This window comes from Lithobates pipiens, unplaced genomic scaffold (genome assembly GCF_037356315.1).
Source record: "Lithobates pipiens isolate NorthernLeopardFrog02 unplaced genomic scaffold, aLitPip1_a1.2 Scaffold_3, whole genome shotgun sequence".
Classification (NCBI taxonomy): domain Eukaryota; kingdom Metazoa; phylum Chordata; class Amphibia; order Anura; family Ranidae; genus Lithobates; species Lithobates pipiens.
Window position 1 is genome coordinate 84,508,419 of NW_027507790.1, and position 25,910 is coordinate 84,534,328.

Genomic DNA, 25,910 nt, shown 5'->3' on the forward strand with positions numbered 1-25,910 from the left:
TAATATCAATGGGCAGGAGTGGTGGAGGAGCGGTATACACCACTCCAAATGTGCTGCTTGCAGGACTTTTTTTTAACATCCTGCCAGCGCATCGCCTCAGTGTGAAAGCACTCCTGTCTTTCACACAGACTGCAGGGGAGCCGTTGTGCAGGCAATTTACAGGCGCTATTTTTAGCCCAAAAGCGCCTTAAAAACGCCCCAGTGGGAAAGGTGCCTGTTAAGTTTTATGTGATGAAGGGGGATAAAAAATAAATAAAAAAAATCGGCCTAACATATCGGCCCAAAAAAATCGGCATCATATATCGGCCATCGGCTGCCATGATTTGTAAATATCGACACCGGCATCAGCCAGAGAAAAACCCATATCGGTCGACCTCTAATTCTGGCCCATAGCCAAAACAGGAAGTAAAAGGTAATCCCTCCAAAGTGAGGGAATCCTGGGGTGTCACTTGGTCATTAGAACAAAATTCCTCATTGGAAGATTTCACCTCTATTACTGTTCTGAAGGCAACCCAAAATTTGGAATTTCCTTTTACTTTCACTTTCAACGATAACCGTAAACAGGAAAAATGGAGAGGGCGAATCTCCCTTATGGGGGCACAAACATCAGTAAAACCTGACAAACGTTCCTTTCCCCCGCCACTCTATCCAAGACTACAAAAAAAAAGTTTTTCCTTTAGTGATACTTCACACCTGTGCATTTTTAGTGAGTTTTCAGCTTTACAGAAACACACTACGGTCCATTTAACATGGTTTCCTATGTGTCACGTTCACATTTGTGCATTTTATGGAAAGGGCCAGGGACCTTTTTCTGGTTTTTGGTTCTATAGACTTCAATGGATCAAAAACGTGTACTGAAAAATGCAGGCCTAACTCTGCTCACTTACCTTCTCTCTAAATTAGGGGTGTCAACTTTTTGACTCTCCTGGGCCACACCGGAAGAAGTTTTGGGTCGCGCATTAAACAAAAGAAAAACTAGCAATAAGGTCCCATGCAGTATTCTGCCTGCAATTCCAAATAGCAATCGTAGCAAAACGCACCACGTATGTTTCAGTGGCATTCATTCTTAATGGCACCACAAATGTGGTGCAATTTTGCCAGAATTGTCGCACACCAATCGTGACAAAACACATCTCACAAAGCTATCGCCCCAAAAAAACTCCTCCTTTTTAGGTGATAAACTTTCCATAATTCATTTTGCCACGTTATTCTTTACTGCATTTGAGTTGCCATTAAGAATGAATGGCACCCAAACGTTCATGGTGCATTAGGCCACAACTGAAAGAGTGATTCTACCTGCAATTCAAAATCGCTTAAGGATAGCTGATGAGTAGAAAAAAAATGGCCAGATGATCGAATTTCAACTATGTGCTGTGTGTTCAGCAATGTGTGTAAAGTTCAGGGATGGAAGACTTCTAGGTACAGTGTCAAGGGTAGAGGGGAAGTTTAGGATGTGGAGCTGTGGGTGGTGCAGCTAAAATCTGGGGGGGTTGCAGCCCACCCCAACACCCCCTTAGCGGCATTTACTTGGCTGGCGCTAGCAAGCAGGAGTCTCTGCATGTGCCACCGTGCTACTACAAACACTGCATCCTTTCAGACATTCCTCCATCTTCACCCATCTTCCTTCTGGGTCCGCAGACTCCGGCTGTGTGACTGGCCAGAGCATGATGGCGTGCGTGGGGGAGCTGCCGTTTGCAGTACAGGACTCTGAAAGAATGGCCACCTGGGCTTTTTACAGTACCTATAGGTACTTATAGACCTTATTATAGGCTTACCTGTAGGTATGAGTCAGAGATTGACATTTACAACCACTTTAATAAATGCATTATAGTTACGGTATATTTATGCAGTGGTCTGAATCAAGGACAACTTTTTCAATGTACAGCAGAATGACATCTAACAACTATAGAATGCATTCTTACATCCCTGTGATTACTAGGTATTTGTCTTTCTCTCTTTCAAGGACTGTGTCCAGCTCAACCAGTATAAGCTAAAAGATGAAATTGGAAAGGTAAGTGCATTTGCTTCTAAGTATTGATTTTTACATATACAGTATATGTTAATTCAATTCACACTCTATGTACAGCCCTTTATAAAAAAAAGATGATGCCAACAAGGATTTCTGTGACCATTTGAAAATATGAGACCAGGGTGAGGTCTTGAAACTTAAAACTCTCCATAGACTTCCTTGTGTTTCATTTGCAAAGATCATGTGGTTGCTTTGTGTTCCTGAGCATTCCTAACCTTATCATTTTACTCAAACAAGCAAAGGGGCCATAAAAAAAAAATTCAATTTCCTCTGTAGGCCATATTTCAAATTCGCTATAGCTGGGTATAATTAGTGTACTATATATACAGTATTATCATTTCGTTTTTATGGTAAGAACATTGTAAGAAAGCTTGTTCATTTCCTACTCATTAGTGGGGCAAATTGATGTTCATTTTTCAAACTCAGTGACAAGAAAATTTGAAGGAGAGGGATGGAAATTTTTTCTCAAATGTGTCACTTTCTATGCCCTATACACACGATCGAACTTTCCGACAACAAAACCGTGGATTTTTTTTCCGAAGGATGTTGGCTCAAACTTGTCTTGCATACACACGGTCACACAAATGTTGTTGGAAATTCCAAACGTCAAGAACGTGGTGACATACGACACGTACAACCGGACTATAAAAAGGAAGTTCAGTAGCCAGTGTGGCACCTTTTGCTTGATTCTGAGCATGCGTGGACTTTTGTTTGTCGGACTTGTGTATACACGATCGGACTATAATTTGTTGTCGGAAAATTTTAGAACCTGCTCTCAAACATTTGTGTGCGGAAATTCCAACAGAAAATGTTTGATGAAGCATACACACGGTCGGACTTTCCGACAACAAGCTCACATCGAACATTTCCCGCTGGAAATTCTGATTGTGTGTACGCGGCATAACAGTGTATGTGTTTTTTATTTGATAAAGTCCATTCATTCAAAATCAAAAGTTAAAAGCAAATAAAATCTTGAACTCCTTTAGAAAGTCATATGAATGTACTGAGAATTGGACTAAGAATGTTCGTACAAATTTTCATTTAAAATTCTAATAGTGGTTTCCCAGAGTTCTGGCAAATTTGTAAAAGGGTAAACTGAGTTTTGGAGTATTGTGAAAAGATTGATCTAGGTCTAAAGGTAAGTACTGTACTTATTGGCACAATGACATGCTTTAAATAAGAAAAGAAAGTCCAAGAGTAAAGTAAAGTGTCACATTGAACATCAATAAATATGGTTTTTAAATCCAGCCCACTCCATTTCTTTCTCCTATTCTCATTGCTAGCATTAAATTTTAAATAAAAAATAAAAGAAGGAAAAATGATAAGCATTCAGCATTTTGTTTGGATATGTTTAATACTAGATCTGGCCTCTGGCACTAGTGTGTTCCAATGTAGAAATTGAGGGAAAAAATGACCTTTGTGACATGTTGGCAAAATAGGCAAGCTCAAAATTATCCTTTTTAACCGCTTGCTTTACTGGGCACTTAAACCCCCCTCCTGCCCAGACCAATTTTTAGCTTTCAGCGCTGATGCAATTTGAATGACAATTGCGCGGTCATACAACACTGTACCCAAATTAAATTTTTATCATTTTTTTCCCACAAATAGAGCTTTCTTTTGGTGGTATTTAATTACAGCTGGGAGTTTTATTTTTTGCTAAACAAACAAAAAAAGATTCAAAATAAAAAAAATCAAAAAAATCATGTTTAATAGTTTGTTATAAAATTGTGCAAGCAGGTCATTTTTCTCCTTCATTGAAATGCACTGATGAGGCGGCACTGGTGGGCACTGAAAGGCTGCACTGGTGGGCACTGATAGGCACAGTTAAGGCGGCACTAATAGGCACAGATAAGGTGGCACCGATAGGCACAGATAAGGTAGTACTGATGGGCACAGATAAGGCGGCACTGATGGGCAAAGATGGGCACAGATAAGATGGCACTGATGGGTGGCACGGATGGGTGGCACTAAGGGGCACTGATAGGTACCACTGATAGATGGGACTGATGGGCACTGATAGGTGGCACTGATGGGCGGCACTGATGGGCACTGGTAGATGACACTGATGGGCACAGATATGTGGCACTGAGGTGCAGCACTGTTGTTGAGGCAGATTGTGGGCACTGATAGGTGGCAGGTGGGCACTGATGAGCTGGCCATCCAGTCCACAGTTGTCAGCTGCTCCTCTCTGCGTCTCCACTGTTTGAGTTAGAAATGCCGGCTACAGTGGACTCAGTGTGTGTATAGCGAGGCTTGGATCGCTGTGGCAAGCGAGACGCGGGAGAATGACATCACTTGCTGGCGACGCGTTTCCTGAGCGTATGGGTCACGATGGGAAGGCTACCGCGCTCTTTCATCAGGCCAATCAGACTTTGGGAACCATATCTGGCGGACGCCTTCCCAAGAAGAGGAGGCTCTGGGTTGCTTTGTGCAAAACCACTGCACGGAGCAGGTAACATGTTTGTTTGTTTTATTTTTTTTAAGTGAAGTCCTTTGCTCCCAGATTTCTTTACATCAGTAATTTTCTGGTGCTGCAGAGGTTAATATGAGTGGCTGCACCTACAAAAGGAACTTGTCAAATGTTAGCTATGCCCGCCCTTTCCGCCTCCATGCTCCATTCAAAGACGCCGTACTATTGGTTCTCACAAAGAAAAGCATTCCGTGATTGGAGGAGGCGGACTCCCTTATATGAATGGAGCATGGAGGTGGAAAGAGAGGACGTAGTTGGCATTTGACAGGTGCCTGTCACAGGTGCAGCCACTCATTTCATCCCTATGGGGTAATCCAGGGGTACAGGGTTTAGGAATTCAGTCAAACACAGCAAACACTCTTCATATCTGGTGAAGTGGTTGTAAAACCCGCTTGGTCATTTTTACCTACAGGTAAGCCTATAATAAGGCATACCTGTAGGTAAAATGAAAATCTCCTAAACATACACTGTTTCGGAGATATTCACCATGCATGCAGCCAGTGACATCACTGGTGCATGCGCTCTGAAGGTCCCGCATGCTTCGTCATCGCAGCTCCGGCCAATTGCATGGCTGAAGTTCATGAACCTGAAAGTAAGAGAGAAGGAACATGTCGGCCCTCTCATCGGTGCACTGGAGGGCTTTGTTCCAAGGTGAGTAATTCAGAATGTGCTAGTATGCAATGCATACTAGAACATTATACCATTGCCTTCCAGGTTTTTTTTTTTGTTTGTTTGTTTTTGAACAACCACACCTGACAACCACTTGAAGTGCTGTCTCTGCTGCATTTTATTTTTTTAATTTCACTAAACTTCAGTTTTTTCAGGCTCAAATTCTACAGAACATATCCTATGCCTTCAGTTTCCCCTCACCCACAAGTGTTGATGTCATTCCTTCCTTCTCTTTGGCAGCATTTCAACACTACTTTACTGCCATCCATATATACATTTATGACCTAGGTGGATCAATAATTACATTTCATTTTAATAAACTTATCTTGTTGTCATAGGTGTGCGTAGGTGTGTGATCACACCCTTAAAGTAAAGGCAGGCCACAAGCAGCAATAAAATCCAGTAAAAACAAACTGCCACAGTAAAAAACTATACAGATATAATGTAAGAATTATTTTTTTTTATTTATTTTTTTAGAGATTGCTATGCACACTGACTGAAAGTTTGCTGGCTCCTGTTGAACTGGGCGATTTTTAGCCCATGTGTACCCAGCTATAGGTTTGCCAAAACGACAGAAGCTAAATAAGTCTTGTATTTATGTGGCAGTATAAGGAAAAATATCAAATCTGTTTGCAGTGCTGAGACAAATATGGAGGCTACTAATGTTGACACCTAGTTTTCCGGCTGTCTGTGGACTCGGCACTTCCTGAGTCCAAGACTTAGAACATATATGCAGCGAGTAAAGATGAAACTTTGGATCTTCGTTTGTGTCATTGACAGCATAATTTTTGGTAGGAGTTCCGCCACCACACCTTCTGTTTGGAAATAAGTCAGAGGGCCCATTCACATCTTTGTGTTGCGTTTATATGTAATGGTTTGCAGTGTCGTTCATTTTTAATGAAACCACAGTGTGCTGTTCTAGAAGCCAACAATGCACCCATGCTGGAGCACACCACAATGTACATGCCAGGCATTTTTTTAAAAAAAGGTGCAGGTCCCTTTTTTCTTGTGGTAAAGTGCACTTCCAGCCATTTCGAAATGAATGAGCTGCCAGTGCACCTTACCACACAATAATACATTGCAATCTTTCATTGAAAAGTTCTTTGTTCATTATGTTCATTTTGATAAGATTTTCTGTTTTATATTCCTGCAGGGTTCCTACGGAGTGGTGAAGCTGGCATATAATGAAGATGACAACACATACTATGTAAGCCATTATATATGATACACACACACACAGAGCATAATACATATATTGTGTACATAATTACACATATACTTTTTTAAACACACTTGCCTATTAAGACAAACACCATTTTTGAGTGTTTCAAAATGAATCAGAAATATATTTATTGTATAAATCCGTATTTTGCATGACAAAAATGCAAGGCACACACCCTTCTTCTCAAAAAACTGGACAATGTTCTTCACTAATGACCCCTTTGGCCCCCCTCACCCCCCCCCCTTTTTTTTTTATTCAAACACCACAGGAAAGTTGGTGTTGAAAGTGTCAATAAATCTGTTCAACAGGCTATACATTTATGAATGGAGTTTTTAAAGTTCTGTTCCTGGTGTAATCCAGTTGGATCCTGCAGTAAGCAAATCCGTCATTCCTCAAACATTAACACACGTGTCCCAATTCTTCAAAATGTATCTCAACTAAAAGACTTGGGGATTACTTTCCAACATGCATGGCAATTGAAGAACCAGTCCGCAAACTGTGTTATCCAGGAAGTTACAATGCCGTTTTGCAGATAGCAGCCTGAGACAGGTCATTATTGGGCAAACCCTCTACCTCAAAGGTGTAATAATGAAAAAATAACGATTGCACACGTCGCCTTTATCCAGAATGAACAGATTTTCTATATTGCAAAGCCCAATCAGATTTGTGTATACTATTTTACATTTGCACATATTTGTTTTCCGCATAAGATGTAGTCTCGTGCTTATTCCTGCACCTCCATGGAGATGGTGGCCGGGGAGGAGTTTGCCGCACGCCAGTGTACCTGTGTGATTTGTCATCCGCCTCTGACACATGGATGAGGGGGCTAGGCCACACCCCTCTGGACTTCTTTCATTGTTGTCATGCAGTTTTCCCAATAGGAGGATATGATTTAGTGGGGCATCTAGTGCCTGTAAGCTATTTTGGACAACATTGTCTTGATTTTAATGGTGAAGGAAAAAGTGTGTGGAATAGTTTTATAACTACCTTTGTTTCCCAGAAAAACAGAAAATTGTACCATACTTACCGTAATTTTCTTTTCCTGGTGCCTATCCATGGCAGCATACCTGTGACAAGCTCCGCCTTGGCTCCTCCCTCAGGACTAGTGAATATTATAAAAGAAAAGGTTAGTACAGCCCCCGCATTCTCCGTAATATAGAATACCGAGGGTGGGATTGTATGCTGCCATGGATAGGCACCAGGAAAAGAAAATTACGGTAAGTATGGTACAATTTTCTGTTTTCCTGGTGCCTCCATGGCAGCATACCTGTGACAAATAACTAGCTGAGATGGGTGGGATGCTTAGAAGTCTATTTTAAAGAAATTATTATTTAGAAGAAGCGAGGGCTGATGTGACTGCCTGTCTGCCAAACTCCACCGATGCAAGAGCTCCTGGGTCCACCCTGCAATGTTTCAGAAACGTATGTCGGGACGACCAAGTCGCTGCCCCACAAATAGTTTCAATTAACACATTCGCTCTTGCCGCCCAAAAGGCAGAAACTGCTCTGGTGGAGAGCGCCCTGACCGCCAAAGGGGGTTCCAGCCCCTTTGTCCTGTACACCTTGTGAATGAGTCTAACGATCCATGAGGCAATCGTTCTTGCTGACGCCTCCTTGCCTTGGTGTTTGCCCCAGGGAATTATAAACAGCCTGATGGAATCCCTGAATGATGCTGTGGCCTGCAGATAGCATTTCAAAGTGGAGGCAATGTCTAGCTCATGAAGAGAACCAGAGTCCTGTTCTGAAAATGTTGGGAGTGCCCAAGGTTCTGACATGTTTAAGGATGATGCGACTTTGAGAATAAATCCTCGCACTGTTCTGAGTTCTACTCTGTCCGGATGGAATATGATATGATTATGATCTGCTCCTAAAGCTTGGAGCTCTGAAACCCGTCTGCCAGAGGTTATAGCTATCAGGAAGGCTAGCTTCTAGGCTAGATTCCAAAGCGATGCTGACTCCGAAGGGGCAAAAAGGTGGACTGGCTAAGGACTCTAGGATAATAGCAAGGTCCCAAGAGGGAAAAGATTGTTTAGTTGGCGGTCGGATCTTTTTGACAGCTTTGAAGAACTGTATTATTAATGAGTCCTCGGCCCATCTTCTACTGGTTTGCCAATGAAATTGCTGATACCTGTACTTTTAGTGTACCTAGTGCAAGACCTAGGTCTAGGCCTGCCTACAAAAACTCAAGAATTTGAGAGGATGATGGGGAATCTGGATCACAGCTTCTGCCAATCATGAAGGCCCTGAACTTTTGTTTGTGGATGGTTTTCTTGCCTTGAGCGGGGTTGCGATCACTTTGTTGGAACACCCTAGAGATTGGAACCTTTCCCTTTCAGCTGCCAGATGTGAAGATCCAGCCTGCGGGGATCTGGAAGGGTGTGACATCCTTGCGAGAGGCGAAGAGGTATTATTGGAACCTTGACTGGAAGTCGGGTACTTAGATACATTGCTGTGGGGAACGAAGGACGTGTTGGCCAGTACAGTAGGACCGTTATCACTGTCGAGGTTTCTATCATAAGCCTTGACAGGAATCTTGGAATGAAAGGCCGTGGAGGGAAGGCATAGGCCTGATTGCATGCCCAGGGGGCTGAGAGGGCATCTAATGCCTCCGCTTGGGGTTGAGGAAGCCTTGAGATGCACCTTGGAAGCTTGGTATTGAATGCTGTTACAAATAGGTCTAGCTCGAGGGGACCCCACTGGTTCACTATCCAGTCGAAAATCTCCGGGTGTAGAGACCATTCGTTGGCATCCGCAAACTTGCGGGAAAGGCGGTCGGCCCTCAAGTTGAGATGGCCGGGCAGATAAACTGCCCTCAGGTCCTTTAGATTCCTTTCTGCCCAGAGTATTATGGGTTCCACCTCCTTCAGGAGGGACCTGCTGCGTGTCCCCCCTTGCCGGTGTACATAGGATACCGCAGTCCTGTTGTCCATTCGGAGGAGAACAGGTTTCCCTGTAATCTCGAACCTTAGGGCTAGTAACGCAAGGTAGGCCGCTCTGACCTGCAGGACATTCGACACCAGGCCTGTTGTATGGAGGACCATCTACGCTGCACTGAGATCCGGTTGCAGTGTGCTCCCCAACCTGCTGCACTGGCATTGGTATTAATTGTGATCCAGTCGACATGCCCTAACGGGCGTGATTTCAGAAGTGTCTGTTTCTTCATCCACCAATGCAGACTCCTGAGCATCAAGGTCGTCAAGTGTATGGGTTGGGATAGATACCACCTGTTCCACAGTCTTTTGCCAGCAGTAGGTCGTCCAAGTAGTGGCATACCCGAAGCCCCAATTCTCTCAGAGGGGCTATGATGGCAATTGGGGTCTTTGTGAAGACTCTTGGCGATGTGCAGAGGCCCAATGGAAGACTCTGGAATTAGAGATGTACCTGCCCCACCGCCAATCTCAGATACTTCTGGAAAGGAGGGAGTATGGGTATATGCAGGTAAGTGTCCTGCAAGTCTATTGACAACATCCAGCCCCCTGGTTGGTCTACACAAATAATCGTTCGTAGTGACTCCATTTTGAATCCTACTAGGAAGAAATAACGATTTAGACTTTTTAGGTCTATCACGGGTCTTCACCCTCCATTTCTCTTGGGGACTGGAAACAGGGTTGAGTAAAAACCCGAAAATCTCTCTGATGGAGGCACTGGAACTACTGCTTGCTGTTACTGCAAGGAGATAAGAAATTGCTGTAGCACTTCCGTTTTTTAGGGGGGAACCTTGACACCCTTGTCAGGGAGAAGAAGACCTTGGGTGGTTTGTCTAGGAACGGCCAGAAATGGCCATATTTGACTGTGGAGACTGCCCAAGAATCCCTGCACTTTTGCTCCCAGATCTTTGAGAAGTGTTTTAGCTTGGCCCACACAGGACTCGCTTGGGCTGGCCAGGCGTCGAAAGGATTTAGTAGAATCCTGTGGGGTAGGCATTGGTCTCTGTCTTCGGGTTTTGAGGAACGTGGACTGTGTGCTTTCCCAATTATGCCTGAAGCCTTTTCCATGCCTGGACTATCGGTAATCCTTATTCTTGGAGTATTGGAATATGGGTGCGATTGTCCTGGAGCGCCTAGATCACCTGTCTTGGGGTAGCAGGCCTGATTTTCCACCAATGACTCGAGAGATGTCCTTGTCCAGTTTTTCCCCCAAACAAGGCTTCACCATCAAATGGTATCTTGCACCAGTTCTGTTTGGAGGCGATATCTGCTGCCCACGGTTTCAGCCACAAGGCCCATTTGGCCATAACTGTGTGGAGCATTGCCCTTGCGGAGCAACGAATTGAATCGATGGCGGCTTCACCAATAAAGTCTGCTGAGAACTTCAGCTCATCCAAGGCCTTGATTATATCCTCCTCTGGGATGTCCTGTTGGATTGCTGACTCTATATTATCTGTCCAGACGCGTAGCGCATTGGACACTGATGTCAGGGCTATGACAGGTTTACAGGCGTTGTCTGCCATCTGGAGCCTTAAAAGAAGTTGAGTCTTCCAGGGGCAATGTGACATTCTTTGCCAACCTTACCACTGCTGCATCGACCACTGGAGAACCCTCCAGCATTGCGGAATCAGGCTATGAGAGAGGGAATAACTTTCCCAACCGATTAATAGAGAACATTTTCTCTGTCATTTCCCACTCTTCCTCAATCACATCCCTGATCTCGTCCATGAGAGGAAAAACGGAGATTTGGCGTTTGAGAAAGGGGAAGTACGATTTAGACTTCTTAAACCTTTGTGTTGGTCTCTCCCAGCCGATCGCTTGTTTAGCTGCCTGTACATAAGGCTGGACCATGGCGAAAGCAAAGCCAGAGGCATCTAGGTCATCAGATGATTCCTCTGAGATGGCATTCTCTTCCTGATGTTTAGAGGAGGATGCCGGCGTCAGACGAAAAATTCCACTTGTGGACAGCCCCGGGATGGAAGCCTCAGCCTCAGCCGTTTGCTCCTGAGGAGGAGACACTGGTTGTTGCGTCGTCATTGTGGCTACCAATTCCGCAAGGGAGTCCTTTACTGCTTTCTTAAGTAGGTCCGCCATTTGCAGACCTTCAGCTGCATCGTCCCTGAGGCAATCTCAAACAGATCAGTTTGTCTGAAAGTAGGGCAGCTCCACACGCCTGACATCTTGGAGATCTAGGTCTCGGGGAGCATGAGTGATGGCGCCTTTTTGGCCGATGCTTTCTGCCACTTCTATAATCCCCATGCCAGGACGACCTGTCTCAGCTGTGACTAGAGTCATCATCGTCTTCATGTCGCCTTGAGGTCCTCTTAGACATCTTCTGGCGTACAGGACTGAAATACATAAAGTACCAGCCTGAGTGCACTCTTTTTTTTTTTTTTTTTTTTTTTTTTTTTAAAGTGTATCAACTTACCTGGATGTAGGTCCTTACCTCAGGTGTAGAGTAGGATCTTGTGCGGGTGGCGAATGGCTCATACTAGATGGATTAGCAGAAGCAGCAGCTAAGAAAAGAGTTTTAGAGGAGAAAAATCAACCAACCGTGTCCTTGACTGGAAAAAGGGACTTCAATAAATACATCTAAAATACGTCTAAATCTACATTTTGTCTTCTTGTCACTTTTTTTTTTTTTGGGGGGGGGGGGGGGGGGGTTAAATTATATATATATTTTAATTTTTTGTAAATAAAATAATTTATTTAATTATTTTTTATTAATTTTATTTAATAATTTAATATGTTTATTTAATTTTATACTATTTAATTAATTAATTAATCCATCTTCTCTTTTTTTTTTTTTTTTTTAATTATATTAAAGCTCAGAGTAGCAGTTCTCCCTGCAGCCACAGGCGTCCCACTGAGGCCATCAGGGAGATAAACAGTAGAACAGGAGAGGCAGGGCACGCCTCTATCCTGTCTTTGACGTCACTGTGCCCTTATCAAAGATGGCCGCCGCGGCCTCCGAATCCACTGCGCATGCGCCGATCGGCGGAACAGTAAGCTAGAAGCCTCACACCGCCGGCGCATGCGCAGAGCACGGCGGGGAACGCCGAAAGTTAAAAAAAAAAACGCCGGCGCTGAGCGCGCGCGGCTCCTATGGAGCCGGGAATGGCGGCAGGGGCTAAGAGGGAGATTTTTTTCTCTGAGAGAAACAAACAAATGGGAGGTCAAAAGAAAAGAAACAAAGAAAGAAAGAAATGGAAGGTTGGGGAGGGGAAGAGAGCAAAAGAGAGAGGAAAGAGAAAAGGGAAAAGATAAAGATATAAAACCTAAAAGGGAAAGGAAAGGAAGGAAGAAAAGAGAGAAGGGGGGGAAAAAAAAAAAGAAATGTAGAAATAGCTGCTGCCTCCGTTACCATGAATGAGCTGGTGCCTGATCAATTTGCAGATAAAGCTCTTACTTAAGAGACAAACTGCTTGTCCCAAAAGATCCTACAGAAGGGACTTCCAACCTTATAAGTGCGTTTAGCTGCCCAAGAGAAGGAACTGCGTCTGGGAGAGGCTTGAACCCGGACGGAAGCTGCCGACTGCAGGAGGTAAGGACGCCGACCAGAATTCACTGCCATGAGGTATGAGGAAAAAAAGGAGAATGCGGGGGCTGTACTAACCTTTTCTTTTATAATATTCACTAGTCCTGAGGGAGGAGCCAAGGCGGAGCTTGTCACAGGTATGCTGCCATGGAGGCACCAGGAAATAAGACCTAGCGTGAGTGTCAGTGATGGCTGCAATATAAGCCCTACCCTGAAAATAAGACCTACAAGGACTTTAACTAGGGCTTATTTTGGGGGTAGGGCTTATATTGCAGCCATCACTGACAATCACGCTAGGTCTTATTTTCGGGGAAACCGGGTAATAAAGTTAATATTTATGCGGGAATACTCAGAGTGGTGCCCCTGTCACAATTTCTCATTATTTGTAGTATATGTGTATGCAGCGATAGCACCTGCTACAAAAAAAATGAGGCGATGAGTTCCCAGGCCTATTGAATAAAGCTCCCAGTTCCCATTTTTAATTTTGTTTTGTGTATAAGGTATATCTCAAACTGGAAGGTGTTTTCCATTTTGGACAGGGTATGGCTTGGTAAACACCTGTCAATCTTTTATTTATTTTTTGCCATGTGTGTCCATTTGGGGAGGTTTCACTTTTTTAACTGTAGGCACAACCCACACCAGTCTATCCAAAACTAAAACAAATATTGGCTTTAGATATACTTAAGTTTACAGTGTCATTAAACCTGCATCGTGAAAAACTTAAAAAATGCTCTATTACATGCTGTTCATACTCACTCAGTCACTATGGAATATTTTTTGGGGTATCCTGCAAAAAACCTGATCAATCCTGCTGTTCTCTGTCTCCACCTCCTATCCATGTCCCCACTGCAGTTGGAGATTCTGCAGAGCAGTGTTGGCAGCTCTGCACATGCTCAGTTTTCAGTGTATTTTCTACCCTGAGCATTTCCTCCCTATCACATCTGAGCAACCCATGTGACTAAGGAGTCACACGTGTGGGCGTATACACAGTGGTAAAATACAGTCCACTGCCCTCCTCCTCCATGCCCACTAAACAGCTAAACACAACGGGAATGGGATATTACATCTTGATTGATGGAGGCTTCACCTCCCTGTTATTCTAAGACAAAGGCTCCTCAACTGGTTGCTGCCACACACGCTTGACACCATCTGAACCAAATAAGTTTATCTTGGTCTCATCAGACCACAGGACATGGTTCCAGTAATCCATGTCCTTAGTCTGCTTGTAATCAGCAAATGATTTGCGGGCTTTCTTGTGCATCATCCTTCTGGGACGACAGTCATGCAGACTAATTTGATGCAGTGTGTGGTGTATGATTTGAGCACTGGCAGGCTGACCCCACACCCCTTCAACCACTGCAGCAATGCTGGCAGCACTCATAAGTCTATTTCCCAAAGAAAACCTCTGGATATGAAGCTGAGCACGTGCACTCAACTTCTTTGGTCTACTACGGCGATGCCTGTTCTGAGTGGAAACTGTCCTGTTAAACTGCTGTATGGTCTCTTGGTCACCGTGCTGCAGCTCAGTTTTAGGGTCTCTTCTTATAGCCCAGGCCATCTTTATGTAGAGCAACAATTCTTTTTTCAGATCCTCAGAGTTCTTTGCCATGAGGTGGCATGTTGAACTTCCAGTGACCACTATGAGAGAGTGAGAGTGATAACACCAAATTTAACACACCTGCTCTCCATTCACGCCTGTGACCTTGCAACACTAATGAGTCACCTGACACCGGGGAGGGAAAATGGTTAATAGGGCCCAATTTGGACATTTTCACTTAGGGGTGTACTCACTTATGTTGCCAACGGTTTAGACATTAATGGCGGTGTGTTGAGTTATTTTGAGGGGAAAGCATATTTACACTGTTATACAAGCTGTAGATTCACTACTTTACATTGTTACAAAGTGTAATTTCTTCAGTGTTGTCACAGGAAAAGATAGAATAAAATATTTACAAAAATGTGAGGGGTGTACTCACTTTTGTGAGATACTGTATATATATAAAGTGCTGTGTAAATTGGCTGCAATAAATAACTACCTGTAATAAATAAATGTATTTATTTTATTCACATTCTGATAAAAAATGCACATTGTAACTATTTTGATGTGAAATATATCCTAAACTTTTGTAATTCACATATTTTTCTGACTTTTTTGATATTCTAGGCAATGAAGGTTCTTTCCAAGAAGAAATTAATGAGGCAAGCTGGATTTCCACGTGAGTTTCAGATGTTTAGAGCCCATTGAAAATGCTGGTTGTCTAGCTGTAATATCCAGATGCTTCAATACATTCCTGGGTCACAGTATGCACATCAGTGTGACTGCACTGGCTGCTTGCTTGTTCTTTAATAAATAAAGAGGCAGCTAGTTTAGTGCCTATGTTTAACACATTAAATTCAGCATCATTATGCACAGACCCACACCGCAACTCTAAGATTGCTGGGGTGTCTGCAAGGCTTCGTGTTCATTTTTTTTCTAAATTGCGCTTAATTACAAAATTGCCATGTAGTTCCCTATTTAGACCTTTATGAGAAAAAGCACTAATAAGCTAAAATAGATGCTTTTAGTAGCTCTCTGCGTGTTGCACATGGGGGATTTTATCTTCAGTGTATTTGCATAAACATGCATATCAACGGAAGAGAGTCAAGTGCATAAGGGTGTTAGTGCCAATTTGTTTTGGACACAAGGTTGTTCTTACACACGCATGAAGATTCTTTGCAGCTTTTGGGTTGTTCTACATGGATTTTCCAACGCATTAGTAAATGTGTATAATGATATGTTCTTATGGCCTTAACAGTGCTTAAAGTGTTTGTTAACCTAAAAATATATATATTGATCCCGTGCCGTTATAGCATGTTATACAGCACAGTGCTTGTGCCAGTTTCTGCTCTCCCTCCTGTAAACTGACCACGGTATATCATGGCTGCTGAACCCTGACGCCATGATCAGTTTATGTGCCTCCGTCATCCGCTGCTATCTGCAGCTCTCCTGTATCTCCCTCTATCCTCCTTCCCCCTTCCCTCCCCTCCCTGCCTGTCTGCTCCTGTGTCAGTGCCCGCCCCCTCCTCTCCTGCTGCAAAAGTTACTTTAAATGTTTTATACCATTCTCTGTGTTTAATAATCCTATGTGCCCCTGTGTCTGTGTGTTTTTATAAAAATAAGCCATTCTTTACCTTATCTCGGAGCAACGCTCGGCGCTCATGTGACCCTCCGCCGCTCCCTCCTTCTCGCCTTTCTACTAACGTCAGTGGGGGTTTCTCGGACTACAGAAAATAATTGGGTGCCTTGATGGGGCTCTGTAGCTTATGCATTTATTTGCAAATGTGTGCAAACGAAACCTCTGTTTTATTGCATACTGTTAGGCAGGATAATTTGGTTCTTTGCAAGCTGGTCGGTAAGTTGAGTTTGGAATTTCTTTGGTTCTGTTTAGGGACATACTGTTTCTTGAGTAAGGGTGCTGATAGATGTGCAGATCTCTTATTCTTATAGCAATTCATTGAGAATAATCAACGAAGACTGGAGGAGCCAGGATATGTAGGAGCTGAGCATGGAATCCAATCAGCTTCCTTCTTTAATTTTCAAAGCCTATTTGAACACATTAAAAATAGTAGCTGATTGGTTACTATGAACAGATTCTTCATATTCTGTCTGCCCCAGTTTTAAAAACATTCCTCCATTTATGTAAAGTTCTAACTTCTAAATATTTAAACCTGCGGCCTGATAAAATTTAAAGTGGTTCTAAAGCCTAAATATTTTTTACCTTAATGCATTCCTTTGCATTAAAGCGATCCTAAAGTTTTTTTTTTTTTTTTTTTTTCAGTTAACAATAACATGTTATATTTACCTTCCCTGTGTAGTGGTTTTGCACAGAGCAGCCCGGGTCCCCCTTCGGTTCTCCTGGCCCCTCCCTCTTGTTGAGTGCCCCCACAGCAAGCTGCTTGCTGTGGGGGCACCCAAGCTGAGCCACAGCTCCCTGTGTCCATTCAGACATGGAGCTACAGCCTGACCCCGCCCCTGCCCCTTTCCCTCCTAATTGGCTGACTGACTTTGACAGCAGCGGGAGCCAATGGCACTGCTCTGCTGTCTCTGCCAATGAGGAGGGGAGTCCTGGGCAGCCAGGATGCTCCTGCAACATCGCTGGATCTAGATGGGGCTCATGTAAGCAATAGGGAGGCTAAGGGGGGTATGCTGCACACAAAAGGTGTTTTATCCTAGTGCCTAGAATACATTAAGATTAAAAAACCTTCTGCCTTTACAACCAAGGTAAAAAAAAAGTTTAGGCATCAGCATCCACCCCCCCCCTTTTTTTTTACTTACCTGAGCCCTCAATCTATCCAGTGCTGTGCACATCTGCAGCTCTTCTCACCCCTCACTTCTGGGTCACTGGCTTTTTTGGGGCACCAGGAGCCATTGACTCCCAGGGCTATCAATTAAAGCCAGTAGTGGGGGGGGGGGTTGGGACCAAGTCTTGCTGTCTGTGTCCATACACGCAGCAGCGGGGCTCGAGAGCGGGTATGCACGAGTGCCCCAATGGGAAGTGGCTTTCAATGGGGCAACAGGACAGAGAGGAGGGCCCAGTAGCGCCAATGGGGGACTTGAGAAGAGGAGGTTCAGGGCTCCAGGTAAGTATAGACATGTCTGAAGTTTTTTCTTTTTACCTTTACAATTGCTTAACAAAAGCAGCTCAAGGCAGTAATTGAAGCCAAACAGTGAACTGCTAATACAATCCAAGAAAATGTGCTAAGATCCAGTACAGCCAGAATTTACACAGCTCCTCTTATGGGAGATGGGTGTGTTTCCTGAAGCCTGTGCAGCGTGGCCTCCTCTCTAACTACTTGTTGTATCACTAGCTACATTCACACTTCCAAGGCAGGTTGGACTTCCAAGTGGTGGTTGTGAGACTCATTAATATATGAAACTTTCTGTATGTGAGAGACAAAAAGAGCCTGCAGCATGAGGATTTGAGAATATTTCTTCTGGATTACAAACAGATATGTGAAGGGGATTCTCAGATTACTGATAACTGAGTAGGGTGGGCATGCACACATTACTATGCATGGAAAAAACAAAATCCCAGTATGTATATCTGGACTTCATTTTTAGTTTTGACTGGAGTATATCTATAAGACAGTTAGGCAATGCATTTTTCATCTTTCTGAAACCTCACCTGTTCATTTTGCAGGTCGCCCACCTCCCAGAGGAGCAAAAACAGCCAACGATGGCTCTCAGATCAAAGGTCCCATCGAGAGAGTTTACCAGGAAATAGCTATTCTGAAAAAGCTGGACCATCCAAATGTTGTCAAGTTGGTTGAGGTAATTCTGTGCACAGTGTTTAATGTCCTGTTTGATTTGTCTTAAGCAACAAATACTAGCTGTTATTGTTAAAGTAAATACCTGGACTAAATAAAAACAAATATGCCCCACAGTTCTGCAATCCATGCACATTTAATCAAGGTTCTCCCTTTAAAATATTTCAGTTGCAGAAAAAGAGACCTAAGACTGCCATTTCTACACTGAAATTCCAAGCAGTGTCATCACCCTTCCTGCTAAACCTTCAGGACTTTTTCCTGCTGAACTCCCATATTCCACGTATCCCTGCCCTTCTTTGTCCTTCTCCACATGAATTCATTTCTTTCCCAGCAAAACTATTCTAGTTTCTTGACTCCCAGGAGCTTGCGTGTGTAAAGAAGGAGCTCTTGGAGATGTAGTTCAGGGGGGGCTTGCCTTACTCAGAAGGAAGTGAGCTAGGGCATCGTGCTGATCCTTTTTTCCAGCAGCTGCCTCTACAAAAATTTTACAAGCGTGGCTCCGCCTGCACAGTTGCGGCATTCACAGGATTCTGTGAATGAAAGAAACTGGCAGTCCCATCTGCCACTACGGCAGAGGGACTTGTAGCTCTGAACAGAGCATAAGTGCAGTGGCATCACCACACTTGTAGTCCATTGATACTTCCTTCAGCCCTGTAACTGAAGGGTACATACCTTGAGTATGACTGCAATGCTGTGCAGGCTCAAATGCAAATAACTAATGAATGCACATTTTTATTAATCATTATGGCTACTTTTTTTGCAAACGGTGGAGTTAGCCTTTATCTATCTGCAGTGACCTCCAGGCAAGCAAAATCCAAAGTAAAAAAAATCGTATATGCAAACCGTCAAACATTTAAATCTGTTGTACCTGTCAAAGGATTTGTAATTCTCCTAATTCAAACACTAATTTATTTGTACTCGGAGTCAATCTGCGGATAGTATAGGAAAGGAACAAAAGAGCAACAGAGAACATTGGCCTGAGGTGTGCCGGGGTCACGTGGTCAGTATTCCTAAAAGGGGGCATACCCAAGTATGAATTGAAATGAAATGAAAAGGAAAAGATAAGGGGAATGGGTGGGACACGAGAGCCTACGACCACAAGGGAGGAGGCAAAGGAGGGCAGGCTTTATGCAGCCTGACTCCTCCTACAAATACAGGCTGACCAGCGGTCAGCCTTACTCTTGTCAGATGATACCATTTTAAATATTTCATTTTTTGCAACTGCTTACACCACTTTCCTGCTTACTGGATATTAAAGTGGTTGTAAACCTCAGACATGAAGTATGAACAACGCATATCCCTCTGTAGTGTGTACTTGTCTCAATTAAGAGCACCAAGTGTCATTTCTGTCTACTGCTTTGTTTCTTTGCTATCGGAATAAATCACTTGTGAAAAGTTTTCCTGACACAAAGAGAAAAATGGTGATGGGAGAGATCTCAAGCTATGTTGCTGTGTGAAGGCAGTGCATCCCTTCACTCCAATCAGCTCTCAGAGCTCTCCTCACTGAGTCGTGCAGAGTGTAGATGCAGCTCTCTGCCCCCTTTTTCCTGACACCTCAAACAAGCTTTATAAAGTCTGGTCTTTGAACAGATGTAGAGAAGACTGAAAATAGACAGGTACAACTTATATCACCTGAGCCCAGCCACATCACTGGGTATATGTAAGGGTTTACAACCACTTTAAATCCACATCATTGAGCTGCAGATTCATTATAAAATAGGTAGGTCTCACAGGAAGTTCTAATCTTAATCATAAAATATCAGTGTCACCGAGTTGGCTTTACAGCATGACAGGTAGGTGAATTACAAGGATTACAGAAAACAAACTCACAAAACCTTTGGCAGGTAAGGCAATTATCATTGTATGTATTTCAACTTTGTATTTAGTTGGAGGTCAGATATAGCATATTTAGTTTAATTGATAGCCTAGCTAATCCTTGTATAGTTTAAGACTGTCAGTTTCAAGATTGCTGTGGAAGTCGATATAGAGAACTGTAAAGCAGCTACTTGTCCTTTTATAATAGATTTGCTAATTATGTAGTTATATTTTGGTTTTTAAATAGGCACTATAGGACAGGACTTTTTCCTAGAATTTATAATCACAATTTGGAGCTGTAGCTACTTTAATTAAAAGCCATAGCTTGTTGCTGCTGCAGCATTGGAGGCTTTTGGGGTTAATTATGAATGCTTTGCTGCAGGCATGACCCGAGAAAATCATATCATTTAAATTTGAACCACCAGCTGAGACAGTCGGCAAGTAAGGAAGGTAGTGTTCTGGGGTTGGAGCCCTGTTAAATATTGTAAATTATGGATGTGCTGGGGAGAAACAGAAGTATTTGCGCATTGATGGCGCAGGTCCCTTAGGAACTTTCTCTTTTTTTAACCTAAAAATAAGAAAAGATAAACTATAGCAACAATTGGCAATTATGTTTTCTTTTTTTTGGACGACCTAAACTGAAAGGAGAATCCCTGTTACTAAATGTAGCATGTTGGCTATGATCCTGATCCAGGTAGAGATATCCTATCAATAGCATGACTAAGAGATGTAGGGGACACCATATGTAATTCACATCAGAAATCTTCTGCAGGTTGGAACTCTGCTTGTGTTAATATTTAGTACAACATAACAGACAATGGTAATGATGACAATACAACTGTAACAGAATGTCAGAGTTAAAGAATTTGGGTGTGCATACATTCCTGTTGCCCATCTTTCTATGAATGGGGTCTGTAGTGCAGATATTGCGCCTGCAGCACTGTGTGACTTTTGGGGTTAATTATGAATGCTTTTGAGACTACTACCGCAGATTCTGCATCGGTTCCCTTGGAAACATGCAAACTGGATGAGCTCTATGCAAAGTCTGAATAAGTGAAGCCTGATTATCTTGGTTTAAAAAGAGAGCTGTGTATTCCCTAGCGCCCCTGAACATTATGAATTATACTATGGCCATGAAATACTCCTCCTCACTTAGTTCTTCCTACAGGCAGAAGTGATGTGTTTATTTTAACTTTTTCATTATCGTTGTGGCCTGTCAGAAATAACAGAGTAATATCGGACAGAATGTGCAGGGAGAACGTTTTGTAATGTTTGTTGTTAGCACAGACCAATGTTCTCACATAGTTACTAAAACTCTCCAGCATGTTATCCTAAGTGTCCATGCAGGCATAGGATGTTATTGACTGTTTTTGGAGGGGGAGTTTTTAGGCTGTAAAACAAAAAAAAAACTAGTGGGTTTTGAGAGCATTTTTTTAGCTGTAAAAACGCTCTAACGTCAAAAAAACGCAGATAAATGTTCAAAAACGCAGCTCACCAGCGTTTTTTTAAAACATTTTTATTCACATTGAAAAAATAACGATAAAAAACACTGGAAAACACGAAAAACCGCTATTTCAAAAATGCACTGCATAGCTACTGGCGTTATTATAACGTCCAATGTGCATGAGACCTTAGTGTTTGTGCTAATGCAGTAGATGTACGTTATCTCACATGCTAAACTGGAAGTAAGCTAGTAAGGCTGGCCAAAAATTGATCTTTTTTTTTTCTTTTTATCTGCCAGCTAGCTGATCACAAATGGATTCCCACATCCACACAAGCGAGGTGGATAAAGGAATCTTCCCCACTGTGCTATTATATTCTGAAAGTGGTACCACTTCCAGAATACACTGATCGGTGCTGTAGTCGATTAACTGCATGCGCTGATCGATTTTCCAACATTCCCATTCAAGAGAAGCCGATCATTAGATTGACTTTTCTTCAGCGGGCTTGGCCATAGATGAAGCAAAATTTGGCCAGTCCTTGCTGAACCGGATGATTTTCGATCTATCTTTGGCCAGCATATTACCCTTTTACCAGTTCATTGCTGTTGTCGTTCTTGCATTTTCACTGGCCTATAATTAAAGCTGAAACCCTCTTCTGTTTCCAAATATTGTTCACCAGTGATTTTCTGTAATTGGTATTCTCCTACTTCCCGCAGGCTTAGGCTCCCCCCGCTAGCTTACTCTGTATCTGTTGCTGGCTTCTAAAAGACTGGTAAAATGGTATGATCCATATCAGTTGGTTAAATTCCAAATGTTATTCCTCTGTAGGGCATTAAAAGATAGTTGCTGCCTGTGGACAACCTTTCATTTTTGGCTTTGCTAGCTGCATTTCACCTACTATCAAAACAATGTTTTGTAGCCTGGTTATGAATGCGTCTTGAGTTGCACAGAATCACATGACAATGGAAATCACATTGTTTTCAATGGTGCCTGTTCACATCAATGCAGAGCAGCACAATTTTGTAAAAGGGTCCTATGTTTTTTTGGTTCAATTCCAGTACCATTTTGTCCCCATAGAATATGCAAACCACATCCAAGTAACATCACATTATCGCACTGAAAGTCACATAAAAATCTGATAGCATCAGTGTTAACTTAGCCTAAACAAAAATAGCAACCACTCCAATTTATAACTGTGGAAGAGCTTGCACGGAGCAAATGGGAAAAGTATTTCCTATCACACTTACCAGCTAGCCAAAAAAAAAAACATTACGGTGTCTAAAAACAGAGAAACAAAGGTTGTAGTAGCACAACATTTAAAAATAATTTCTAAAAGCACAGGGTCCTGGGTCACACAGTCCTGACTTCTTAAGGTGTTGTTGGTCCTTCTGCCTTTTTGGAAGAGGTCTTAACTATGGTCTTTCAGGATTTATATCCCAGATTACACAGTTGATTTCTGACTCTGCGTGAAGAGGCTGCAAATTTGCTACTGTGTACTCCATGGCATACTAAGTATCTGATTTGCCTACAACCTTAGACTGGTATACATTATACAATTATCTTGTACAATTTTCCTTTAGATTTTCCAAAACCATATAACATGAGGTCAAACCTAAACACTTTCAATTTATATGCATGCAGGCAGAACCTTGCACTACACAGTTGAAGGTAAATCTAATAAATTGATTAGGAAAATTGTAAAATGTATGGCCTGCTTTAGCGCCATCTAAGCCTTTGGTTGCAGAGACTCCATTTCCTAGTTGCTCAAGTCTATGGCTAATGAGCTTTCCCCTGAGGAGTCATATTATGCTGTTTATCATTCTTAATTTGAAGGAGACAGTTTCAGGCCTTATTGATACAGTGTGCACCACTCTGAAGCTGGAAGATCAGCCTGTCACTTTGACCAGTGCTGTGTCTGGCTTTGTTTCCTACAGGATCCCTAAAGGCTTCAAAAACATTCCATTCACTCCTAGTTTTTAAGTTGTTTGTGTATGATGACTGGAAGCAGCCTAATCAGATCTTTGCTTCTCCCAAATGTTTTTCTTTCTACCTGCTTTGTGTGGAATATTTCACAATGCGGTCTATTCCTTCTGTGGCTCTAGCAATTTCTCACCTTAAGGCAACTACTGTACTGGTTCTCTGACCAACTGCCAGACTGATATTCAAAGACTGTCAGTCCGCCCAGAAACTCTAATCAACATGAACGTACACCTCTACTTCCCAGAGTGGAGCAAACTGATCTTGTCTCTGGACAAAACGATTCATTTAACACCAAGGAGCAGGCTATCTCTGTCTTGGTGGCTTTGGGATCTAGCTCTAATGTGAGGGGAAGATCCTGACGACAGACACCAGACTGTTGGACAGTGGCATACATCAGTCATCAGGGAGAAACAAGAGGTAGAGCAAAACCTGTCTCCTGCTATTGTGTCTGGACTGATGAAAGTGGTACCCAGACGCGTTCTAAGACTTGTGTTGAAGGTCGAGACCACTGGATGTGGACCCCCTTGCCTTCAGATTCAACAACCAACTAGATAGGTTTGTATGCAGGTTCTGGGATTAGCTCACGTAAGTAGTGGATACATTGGCTCAGTACAGTCTGATCTATGCTTTTTCTACCCTGAAGCTTCTTTGACTGCTTTGTAGGATTGAGATGGAGGGCATTCTGGTGGTGCTCATTGGCCCAACAGTGCGTGGTACACTGACTTTGTAAGACTGCTGCCAGGTCATCAGGATCTGCTTTCCCAAGGACTGATTTACCACCTCGCTTTTCAGTCACTGGGTTTAATGGCATGGCTGTTAAAGTCCAGGTTATAAAGCTGAATTCAGGGCAAATCTTTTTTTTTTTTTTTTTTGGTTAAACGCTTGTTTTGGTCTAGAGTAGGGGTCGGGAACCTATGGCTCGCGAACCAGATGTGGCTCTTTTGATGGCAACATCTGGCTCTCGCCTCTCAATCCATGGATCTCTTGGTATGCTGATCCGTGGATTGAGCTCCGGAGCCGTGGCCATCTTGGTACACCCGGAGGCAGCCTAGGTGAGCGACGTGCTGACGTCATCATCACCGCCCGTCTCATCTGCTCCTGGATCTGCCTGCTAGTGGTAAGCAAGCAGAGTCAGGCATAGGGAGAAGTGCATATTACAGTGGGGGAGATGTGCATATTACAGTGGGGGAGAATTGCATATTACAGTGGGGGAGAATTGCATATTACAGTGGTGGAGATGTGCATATTACAGTGGGGGAGAAGTGGATATTACAGTGGGAGAGATGTGGATATTACAGTGGGGGAGATGACATGGATATTACAGTGGGGAGACGTGGATATTACAGTGGGGGGAGATGAAGTGGATAATACAGTGGGGGAGATGACGTGGCTATTACAGTGGGGGAGATGTGCATAATACAGTGGGAGAGATGTGGGGGGATGTTGATATTACAGTGGGGGAGATGACTTGGATATTACAGTGGGGGGAGATGTGGATATTACAGTGGGGGAGATGACGTGGATATTACAGTGGGGGAGATGACGTGGATATTACAGTGGGGGAGATGACATGGATATTACAGTGGGGGGGGGAGATGTGGATATTACAGTGGGGGTAGATGTGTATATTACAGTGGGGGAGATGACATGGATATTACAGTGGGGGGAGATGACGTGGATAATACAGTGGGGGGAGATGATGTGGATATTACAGTGGGGGGAGATGACGTGGATATTACAGTGGGGGGAGATGACGTGGATATTACAGTTGGGGGAGATGCGGATATTACAGTGGAGGAGATGACAACATTACAGTTATAATTAATCGAAATTAGACGATTTATTCGATTAAAAAAATTGATTAATCGAACATGAAAATTTTAATCAGTGACATTCTCGTGTATTTTAATCCATTAATTTCCTACTGCTCATGTTCATGGTTGCAGGTGGCTGGACCCAATCTCAGCTGTCTTCCGGGACAATAGCTAATTTTTTAGGGATGCGTAACGTGCACGTGTCATTGTGAGGTCAGGAAGTAGACTTCCCTCCTTTTAAATCAAGTAGTCAGCTAGGTAATTGCAGAAACCCCTTTTATCGAAGAAGATGGCTAAAAGAAAAAAAGTTGAGAAGTATCGTACTTTTCAGCAGGAATGGACAGAGGAATTCGCCTTTGTGGAGAGAGCAGGTTATGCAGTGTGTCTAATATGCAATGATAAAATTGCATTGATGAAATGGTCCAATATAAAGCGGCACTTCGACAAACTCCATACTACATTTGCATCGAAATATCCTGCGGGGGACAGCAGGAAGAAAGCATGTCAAGAGCTACTGTGCAGAATGCAAGCTACTCAGCAGCAACTCCATGTTTGGACCCAACAAGGTGACTGGAATTCGGCTAGCTTTGCTGGTGCTTTAGCAATTGTGAGAAACGGAAAGCATTCATGTTTTGATGTTGCCAATAAACTTTTTGACGACTTTTCAGATAAAGACAAAATAATCAAACTGATAAAAG

The 25,910-nt window shown here is 43.0% G+C and overlaps 1 protein-coding gene across 3 annotated transcripts in view; it reads left to right on the forward strand.

Annotated features, from left to right (window-relative positions):
• The window catches only part of CAMKK2 (calcium/calmodulin dependent protein kinase kinase 2), a 190,314-nt gene that overhangs the window by 68,835 nt on the left and 95,569 nt on the right, over positions 1-25,910 (forward strand). For all 3 annotated transcript variants that reach the window (XM_077461985.1, XM_077461983.1, XM_077461984.1), the window contains exons 3-6: positions 1,964-2,011; positions 6,322-6,375; positions 15,019-15,070; positions 18,035-18,165. In XM_077461985.1, the coding sequence (XP_077318111.1) occupies positions 1,964-2,011; positions 6,322-6,375; positions 15,019-15,070; positions 18,035-18,165 (285 nt within the window). The remainder of the gene's footprint in view (positions 1-1,963; positions 2,012-6,321; positions 6,376-15,018; positions 15,071-18,034; positions 18,166-25,910) is intronic.